This window comes from Fusarium musae, chromosome 5, assembly GCF_019915245.1.
Source record: "Fusarium musae strain F31 chromosome 5, whole genome shotgun sequence".
Taxonomy (NCBI): domain Eukaryota; kingdom Fungi; phylum Ascomycota; class Sordariomycetes; order Hypocreales; family Nectriaceae; genus Fusarium; species Fusarium musae.
The window spans coordinates 1,556,362-1,566,426 of record NC_058391.1 but is presented as its reverse complement, the minus strand read 5'-3'; the positions used below and the strand labels follow the sequence as shown (position 1 = coordinate 1,566,426).

The 10,065-nt window shown below is 49.8% G+C and overlaps 2 protein-coding genes across 2 annotated transcripts; both read left to right on the top strand.

Annotated features, from left to right (window-relative positions):
• Positions 1–952: 952 nt before the first annotated feature.
• On the top strand, positions 953–3,712 carry RNR1 (ribonucleotide-diphosphate reductase subunit rnr1; the record flags this gene model as incomplete). Its single annotated transcript, XM_044824539.1, has 3 exons — positions 953–971; positions 1,024–1,181; positions 1,235–3,712. The coding sequence occupies 3 exons, from the start codon at positions 953–955 to the stop codon at positions 3,710–3,712; spliced, it is 2,655 nt and encodes an 884-aa protein (XP_044680196.1).
• A 4,567-nt stretch (positions 3,713–8,279) lies between these two features.
• On the top strand, positions 8,280–9,374 carry J7337_006879 (uncharacterized protein; the record flags this gene model as incomplete). Its single annotated transcript, XM_044824538.1, has 4 exons — positions 8,280–8,360; positions 8,413–8,596; positions 8,646–9,253; positions 9,303–9,374. The coding sequence occupies 4 exons, from the start codon at positions 8,280–8,282 to the stop codon at positions 9,372–9,374; spliced, it is 945 nt and encodes a 314-aa protein (XP_044680195.1).
• Between the last annotated feature and the right edge of the window lie 691 nt (positions 9,375–10,065).

Genomic DNA, 10,065 nt, shown 5'->3' with positions numbered 1-10,065 from the left:
GTTGCGGAATTGCGAGGCTTGAAATCTGAGACTCGAAGTCCTGAAACCAATTCGTGCTGAAGAGTGAAAACAGTGAAAGATAGGTCTCGCTGTCATTGATCTTGAACTTCTCTTGCTTGGTTCGAGCGTGAGTCACTGACTTGTTGCTGCCTCGCAACCGTAATCTCTAGCTGACCTTTCTTTAGGCTCAATAACGTAAAACCGGAAGGTAGTCTCGATTCACAACGATGATTGGCTCTTTGATCTACGTTTTCGTTCACAGTCTCATCCTCCCGTCAACCTCAGTTCAAGGTCCAAGCTCAGTTAATTCCACCGGGTGTTCTCCTGCTTACGTAGAGCTAAGAGACAATTATTAATCTGCATGGATCTCACGTGATTTCGCGCCGTTGACTGTACCCCACCAAGCGCTGCAGCAACGTAAAATGACAGGGGACGCGAGGACGCGATGTGGGAAAGGGGAGGAAGAGCTTTGGCTCATTGCGGGCGTAAAATGTACGAAATAGCCACGAATTTCAATATTTCTGTCCTTATTAAAGTCATGCGAGTCAAGTGAATTCCTACAACTCCCTCCAATCACCAGAATAAACCTCCATATCTACCAGTCAAAGCATCAAACGGGGCGTTGCCTCAGGTTTCAGGCGGGGCTCTTTTAATGGATTGCGGCAATGCCTGTCGCTGTTTGTCGCGCTAAGAACTTGGCGTCGCGTCTCTGGACGCGACTCCCTTAAAACCTTCTCAACCATCCACGCGAAATTTGCTTCTCTCATCCCCTCAACAACCACAACAAAATACGACGAATCTTATAATAATTCTCACATTCTCTTTCACCGAAGCGTCAATACCCCTTCGGACGCTCTTCTGTCTTTTGATCTCTTCCATCAGCAGGAATAGATCCTGCTATAGCCTCAAATCCGAACTCCCCTCCCCGCCTCTTCCTCCCTCACCCGCAATCATGTTCGTCAGAAAGAGAGGTATGCATGATCTGTCAACATGAGAACTCATGATCACTGACTTGTTCATTAGATGGACGCCAAGAACGTGTCCAGTTCGACAAGATCACTGCTCGTGTCTCGAGACTGTGTTACGGTCTTGACATGGACCACGTTGACCCCGTAGCCATCACTCAGAAGGTTATCTCCGGTGTCTACGGAGGTGTCACTACCGTGCAATTGGACGATCTTGTAAGTGACTCACTCATGATGACCGCTCCAAACACAAGCTAATTGACCACTAGGCCGCCGAGACTGCTGCATACATGACTGTCACACATCCCGACTATGCCATTCTTGCCGCCCGCATTGCCGTCTCCAACCTTCACAAGCAGACCAAGAAGCAATGGTCCGCTGTTGTGAGCGACCTCTACCACTATGTGAACCCCAAGAACGGCCGGCCGTCGCCCATGATCTCCAAGGAGACTTATGAGTGCGTCATGCGACATAAGGAGGAGTTGGACTCTGCCATTGTCTATGACCGCGATTTCCAATACCAATACTTTGGCTTCAAGACTTTGGAGCGATCATACCTCCTCAAGATTGACGGTAAGATTGTCGAGCGCCCTCAGCACATGATCATGCGTGTGTCTGTTGGTATCTGGGGTGATGATATCGAGCGAGTCTTGGAGACATACAATCTGATGTCCAGCAAGTTCTTCACGCATGCTTCCCCCACGCTCTTCAATGCCGGCACCCCTCAGCCCCAATTGTCATCTTGCTTCTTGGTTGATATGAAGGACGACAGTATTGAGGGAATCTACGATACTCTCAAGACCTGTGCCATGATCTCCAAGATGGCTGGTGGTATTGGTCTGAATGTGCACCGTATCCGTGCTACTGGCTCATACATCGCCGGTACCAACGGTACATCGAACGGTGTTGTTCCTATGCTTCGTGTCTTCAACAACACTGCTCGGTATGTCGACCAGGGCGGCAACAAGCGACCCGGTGCTTTTGCCATCTACCTCGAGCCTTGGCATTCTGATGTCTTCGAGTTCCTTGATCTCCGTAAGAACCACGGTAAGGAGGAGGTCCGTGCCCGTGACCTTTTCCTTGCCCTCTGGATCCCTGATCTTTTCATGAAACGTGTTGAAAAGAACGGTGATTGGACACTAATGTGCCCCAATGAGTGCCCTGGCCTCGCCGACTGCTACGGAGAGGAGTTCGAGGCTCTGTACGAAAAGTACGAGAAGGAGGGCAAGGGTCGCAAGACCATCAAGGCTCAGAAGCTTTGGTACGCCATTCTTGAGGCCCAGACTGAGACCGGAAACCCATTCATGCTCTACAAGGATGCTTGCAACCGCAAGAGCAACCAAAAGAACCTCGGTACCATCCGAAGTTCCAACCTTTGCACTGAAATTATCGAGTACTGTGCCCCCGACGAGGTCGCTGTCTGCAACCTTGCTTCTCTGTCTCTGCCCTCCTTCATCAACTACGATGAGGCTTGCTACGACTTCAAGAAGTTGCACAAGGTCAGTCAGGTAGTTATTCGCAACCTGAACAAGATCATCGATGTGAACCACTATCCTGTCCAGGAGGCTCGCAACAGTAACATGCGCCACCGACCCATTGGTCTTGGTGTTCAGGGTCTTGCCGATGCTTTCCTTGCTCTGCGTATGCCCTTCGAGTCACCCGAGGCTCGTGAGCTCAATAAGCAGATCTTTGAGACCATTTATCACGCTGCCCTCACTGCCTCTGTGCAGTTGGCTAAGGAGGAGGGACCCTACTCTACCTTCAAGGGTTCCCCCGCCTCTGAGGGTATCCTCCAGTTTGACATGTGGAACGTCAAGCCCTCTGATCTCTGGGACTGGGAGACTCTTCGAGAGGAAGTCAAGACACACGGTATCCGTAACAGTCTGCTCCTTGCTCCTATGCCTACTGCCAGTACTTCCCAGATTCTGGGCAACAACGAGTGCTTCGAGCCTTACACCTCCAATATCTACCAGCGCCGTGTTCTCGCTGGTGAGTTCCAGGTTGTCAACCCCTGGCTGCTCAAGGACCTTGTCGACATGGGTCTGTGGTCCGATGCTATGAAAAACCGCATCATTGCTGAGAATGGTTCCATCCAGAACATCCCCAACATCCCTGCCGATGTCAAGGCCCTATATAAGACTGTTTGGGAGATTTCTCAGCGCCAGGTCGTCCAGATGGCTGCTGATCGAGGTGCCTTTATTGATCAGTCCCAATCACTGAACATCCACATGAAGGACCCCACGATGGGCAAGATCACCAGTATGCACTTTGCAGGCTGGAAGCTTGGCCTCAAGACCGGCATGTACTACCTTCGTACACAGGCTGCTGCTGCTCCTATTCAGTTCACCGTTGATCAGCAGGCTCTCAAGCTTGCCGATTCCAATTCGGCTCAGATCAAGCCTCTGAAGAAGCGTGCTCCTCCTGCTGGTTCAAGCTACCTCATGTCCTCGCCCTCAACTATGGGACGTACTGAACTTAACGGTAGCAGGACTGGCTCCCAAGACAGCGGTTTGAATGGCAATGCGGCCAAGGGCCTGCATGGTACTACGACGGTACCCGGACGTGCACCAACCATCAAGGCTGATGTTGAGGAGGGTGACAGCCCCAAGGCTCTTCCCACTGAGCCTGCCGAGAAGGTTCAAGAAGAAGAGCTGGGCATCAAGAAGGATCAGTCTGAGGATCAAGACAAGGACAATGAGGATCGTGAGCGCGATATCTACTCGGAGGCCGTCCTGCAGTGTGAGTGACAAACGTTTTCGGCGTGAATTGAGACACTAATTGCGTGACAGGCAGCATTGAGGATCCCGAGTCCTGCATTATGTGCAGCGGTTAGAAAACAGCAAGAACTGTCTACGCACGTGTACTTATGACGATGGATGAGTTGAAAACGAAGACATGTTTTGGGAGGCATGCTACGATACAGCGAGGGAAAGGTAATTTGATGTTTGGTTATGTATGGGCATATTGGGCGGCAATGATCCCCCCTTTGGCATGCTTATACCGGAGTATATTGTTAGGTTAATGATATTGAGACCATGGAAGTCTGCTTTTGAAGCTGCAGTCGTTATTGACTTAGATAGTTTATGCTGATGCTTGCCCATTTGAATAATAATTTCATGTTGAATGTTCTTCATTCTGTGATGCTTTCTGTGATCCATGGATACTTTGGCCTGTATCCGTACATGAAACGACTTGGGCTAATGGACGTTGACAATGGTAGCGGCAGTCAACTAGAGCTAGCGTTGGTAGGTAATTGTTTTCGATTGAAGTCGAAACCTTTCCCGTTCTTCTTGATATCTAAAGGCAGACAATCAAGGGTAGCTGGCTGCAGTTCGGCGAAGATCGTTGTCGCTATCGAGACAGCACCTTTGTGGTTGGCACAACACCCGAACATGCATGCTCAGCTGGATGTGGTGATCAGCAACAGTCTAGCCAGACAAGTTAAAGGTCGACGGGTTCGTGCATCGATAATTCGACAATGGAGCTGGATATCCTTGTCTATCACAATATAGTTACAGACAGCTCTTGAACTACCTACAGTAGTTGGGGACTTTAGTCTAGAGCCGTCGATTATTATGCTACGAGGTCTGAACAACAAAACCACCCTGAAGCATACCCAATTGGGCAATTTACTACATTTCCAGGTGTTAGGCCACACTCTAATCACCAATTGGTCCTGTTGCGACGGTTTACGAAAATTGACCCCAGTCCCAATGAGGTATTATCTACATAGTCTCAGAGCCAGGTCCTTTGCGATTGGGCTGCTGGAAATTAAAAGGACTTGGAGAGGGCTGGTGACCTCCAAGACTCTGCCAAATTGGAGATGGCAAGACATTACGACGTCGCAGGGAGGACCAGCCACAGTATGCGAGCTGAACTGCAAGTTAGACAGTGGCTGGTGTCTCAAGTTTATGAGATGCTTCGATCGGAGCGATGTTCCGGCTTCCAAGGGGCCGATATTTGTCGCACTTTGTTTTTAAGCATCTCCATGAGATTGACAATTTCAACCATTGCGATGATAAGATGACAGTTGATCAGGAATGAAACATGAAACAGAATTCCTAATAGGAATTGAGTTCAATGAACTGACAACCAAGATCGCCACAATGACGAGATGGAAAACGTGGCATTGAGATGAAGACGAAACTCCCGAGGCCCAAGAGGCGGAGGGATAGATGTTGGTGAATACCTTAGTACCAACATCGAGCAAGGCTCAGAAGACAAGGCCCAGGCTGGTCTGTCCAGCTGGACAGGGCCTTGAGCCATTCGCTGCGGTAGAAGCTTGGGCCAAGAGAGAAAACAGACGATGATGCGATGGATGACATCAAGAACCCGCCAGTTGAGCTAACCCCCTGTTCACTTGGTTCGCTTGGTGTGTGGCTTGAGTGGCTTGGCCGGTTAAGTGGCTAGTCTGGGTACAGTTCATCAAAGCCAGCTGAGCAGGGAATCGAGCATCACAATCACAGACAGCCCAGGGTTTGTACTGTACTGGTAGGTAGTGAAAGTTCAGAGTGGGACGAGTTGACGAAGTGGATGAGTCGGTTCAAGTGGGGTAAGCATCATCGAAAGATCAGGCTTGAGGAGAATGATGCTGTAGATGATGTTAAGCGAAAACCTGACGACAAGATACAACCACAATGCGAAATTGGTCCTGAGATTACCATGATTGTACGGACAAATGATAATCAACAAATAGAAAGTCAGGTGTGAGGCCCAATAAATTGCACTTGTCTGTTCCTGAGACATGTACGCACCACCACCACCATCACCATTGACACCATCTCCTCTGATTCAGGAATCGAGAAGAAAGTTCCCAGAGGACAAGAAAAAAAAAAAAGAACATGATTCCGCTTCCCGGTTGCCAGGGAGTCAAAAGTTGGCTAACACCTCAGCTTGTTTTTGTGTGGTTGCCAAGGATGGATGAGTACAGGGGTAATTGGCCAATCGGAGAGAGCAGCAACGCCACTGGCCAACGACGACGAACCTCACTCTCGATAATTGGAGATGCGATATCACACGTACTATGAGCTACTGCTACATATGGGTGGTTGTTGGAAGATGGAAACCCGGGATAAGGTAAGGTAGTGTTTAGATGAAACCGTGGTACTTGATTGTGATTGCCTGGCAAAGATGGAGGTTGCTGTGGCAGGAGCATAACACAACATCAATTGCACTGAACCGAGGTGGGCAAGTAAGGTACCTTCCATAGCCCAGGGTACGGATACTGATTGTTGGCAATCGTCATACCCATTTTCCATCCTTCATGCTCCTGTGGCCGTTATCCGGCTCGGCATACGAGTTCCTTCCTGGTTGCCTCAATCAATTTATTTAGGTATCTGGGTATTCACGGCGACCCAAAAAGAGTTCCGTCATAGACGAGAGCTGATCCAGCTTTCTAGTCTGGTGTGATCAACTTTAAGTTTGCATCTTTTTGCCTCCACAGACTGTATTGGTGGTAGGACCGATATCCCAAAGTTTCCAAGGCTAGCAAAGAAGCACAGAAACTACCACGTACGCGCTATTGGCAAACCAAAAGAGGATATCGAGTTTTGAATATCAATTTGTTCTCGCATCAGCTCCCGTCCGGTTTCAAAGCCCCAGGCGCCATGTTGTAGGTGCCGATGTGGATGGTTGGCGATCTAGCGTGGCAGCCCGTCCAGCTACCACCCACCTTGACCTCTTTTTCCATGGATCTCATATGCTGCAGCTTCCCTGATAATATCCGTAGTTGCTGATGAAACTGAAACTTTCACTGGGTAAGGTAGCTTGCTTTGTCGATTTCTTTACCCCGCTGTAGATATCATAACGTCAAAACCAATGTGTCCCCCTGGGTGAAAATACAAGAATCTCGAGTGTAAGAACTTTAACTGTGAGACCCTCGCAGTCACTTACTTACACCAGCGTCACTGACGTGGACAAGTTGCTGTAAAAGCCGCTCCCTGTCATGACAGGGGTAACCCACCTCGTCTCCAGCTCATGCTCTGACCTCATTGTGTATCTCCAATTACGGCATTGACGTCTGATTTGTATACCCAATCTTCGATTGCATTGACTCAATCATCATGGCGGAGTAAATTCACAAATGAGAAATTGCTTGGCTCATCGTAATGTCCTTCTGTCGTTGACAAAACATCCCCGTAAAACAACATCATAGTCAACATGGGGGTGCCTCCAAGTGCCTGGCCCTGTCCGTCTGTGCTGAAGCCTGTGTCTTTGACGGTCCGGCCCAGTGGAGTGGTCTTTCTAGCTTCCCCGCCAGCAACTGAGCCTTGACTGGACTGGGTCGTATTAGCGTTGGCCCCTCCCGTGCCATCGGTGGTCTCCCTGCAGGCGGTATCCAAGCCAAGCAGCAAGGTACTGCCCCAGGTGCAGATTTACGCTTCAATCTGTGATGGCAGTTTCCCACTCTAAGAGAGACGTACGTAGTGACAAGGCAAGATCAAGCCCGTGCCGTGCTTGCCCTGCTAGACCGCCAATGCCAAGCTGAGAAACACACCGTTTAGGCAGGGGACCTTGCCTGCACTTGCCTTACCAGCCGACAAGCACTGCTCGCTCCTGCAAAGCAAGCAACCGTCACGCCAAGATCAAGATTCTGGCTCCCGCCCACCCACCACTTACTCCTGCCTTTAAAGCTACAGCTTCCTCCTCGCCCTTCCTCTTGTTCCACATCAATATCAGCCTTGAGAATTTTTCATTCCAACATCTCAAACATCCTCTCTCCAACAACTCAATCGAGTTTATCTCCCAACCTCCAGCCCTCAGGCCAGTCTCACTTCGTCTCACTCTTACACGAGATCTATCACCTTCGTTTGTGCCCTTGTCACATATCAATTACCATCTAGGTAAGTTCCTATCTTATTGTTATTACTCCAGCTACACTATGCATCTTTGCCGGTGCACTCTTTGCTCGCCCAACCAGTTTGCCTCATTTCAGCTTGGTGATTGTGTGATTTGACACCGGAACGCGAGCACTGAATATCGCATTGCGAGGGGCTTGAGGGCTACACACTTCTTGTTCTCGGCTCTTCCATACCTCTGTGATACACGTTCCCTTGCTTTGTCTCACACAAACATCACTCGCGTGCCTCAGGAGCTGGCCGCCGGTACTCGCACTTCATTTATTCACGGGTCGCCTCTCCTCCTGTAGGCGGTGATTCACTGCCTAACTTCCCCTCGTTTACATCGCTCGCCTAACGCGCTCGCAAAACCTACCTTCGCTCACCATTACCTTCTTACTGTCGCTACAAACTTCATAAGAAAACCCAACTAATCCACAAATTTGATACAGATCCTTGATCAAGCAAAATCATCAAGATGAAGTCTTCTTTCCTCACCATCTTTGGCCTGGCTGCTGCCGCCGTTGCCCAGAGCTCCGATGATCTCCCCCAGTGTGGTGTAAGTCTAAACCCAGGAAGTGCACAGCTAGAGCATATCTGACCAAGAACAGCGCACTTGCGCCGGCAACATGGTCAGTGCTGAGAAGTCCAAGGAGCTTGGATGTGACGCCGGCGATATTGGCTGCCTGTGCACCAACCAGGACTTCATCTACGGTCTCCGTGACTGCTCTGCTGCTATTTGCAACAGTGAGCAGGCCGCCCAGGTCCTGAATTACGGTCTTGAGATTTGCCGCCGTAAGTTTCCCCGATCCCAAAAAGAATCAAGATATCTAACCTTTCACAGGAGCTGGTGTTCAGATCACTACTGGTGCTTCTGGCGAGGTTTCAGCCACGGCTACTGGCTCTGGCGCCATTCGAACCGTTATTAGCACCATTACCTCTGGCGATTCTACCGTCACCTCTGCTCTCTCCACCATCAGCGGTACTGCTACTGGCGCTTCCGACGACGTTTCCGTGAGCACCTACACCAGCGTCCTCACCAACTCCGAGGGAGATGAGTTCACCACCACCGGCAAGGCTATCCTCGGCGGTGCAGTTGTCACCACTTTCACCTCTGGTGGTTCTACCATCGTCTCTACCATTGCCTCTGAGGCCGAGACCGAGACCTCTGGCGCTGGGTCCGCTGAGGTTACCACCTTCACCTCTGATGGTACTGAGATCGTCCGAACTCTCGTCACCGAGACTGCCTCCACCGACTCTGCCGCATCCGCCGAGGTCACTACATTCACCACTGATGGCACTGAGGTTGTCCGAACCCTCACCACAGTTACCAGCGGTTCTGAGTCCGAGTCGGTTTCGGAGACCGTTACTGACGCCTCCACCGCCACTGAGGGTGCTACTGATGCTACTGGCACTGATGCTTCGGCCACCACCACCGGTACTGACAATGCTGTAAGTTAATACACTCATGTTCTATTGAAAATATCTAACTTTCATTCAGGCCGCGGCTCAAATGACTGGTGCCCCTGCTGGTGTCATCGCCGCCGCCGGTATTGCCATGCTCCTCCTTTAAATCAGGATGGATAAAAATTTGATGTTTGATGCTTTTACGTTGCACATGTTTGATACATAATTCACGCCTGTACCTCGATCTTTCGGGACCCTTAGCATATTTCCTCGGTGCAAGGAGTCGGTTTGCGGGGGGAAATCTTCACATAATGGTGAATGGTATGAATGGACATTCGGGTCAGGTTTTTTCGAGGGCTTAATGATGCATACGGCTTATCTCTCCTTTAATGGAAATGACGAGAAATGTTAGAATGGATGGGATCTTGATACTGCTTGTGACAGATGAAGAAGGGGGCGGTGGCATGGGAGATGACGACGGGAAGCGGCAGACTTGTGCTGCCGTGACACATGCTCAGCCTGTACGTGTCGTCTCTCCTGGTTACATGGGTTCTGGGATGGTGGTGATACCCGGCCTACGGCCTGACTTCGGAGGTGGACTTTGCTTCTCACATTCATTGAGAAATAGTAATAGATAATTTTCTTCTTCAAGAAAAAAAGTGTGCAATCCGTATTCAGTGTCACTTGATGTATTACCATGAGGTGAAGGTGTCGAAACCAGATAGAATACTTGTCAGCTGGCTCATTTCATATAGGGGTTGTTGGAACCTGGTTTGGACTGAGATGTTTTCAACAGTAGAACAGACGGTGGAAATGGTAGAGGACTGATATTAGATAATCATTCATAGATTTATTTA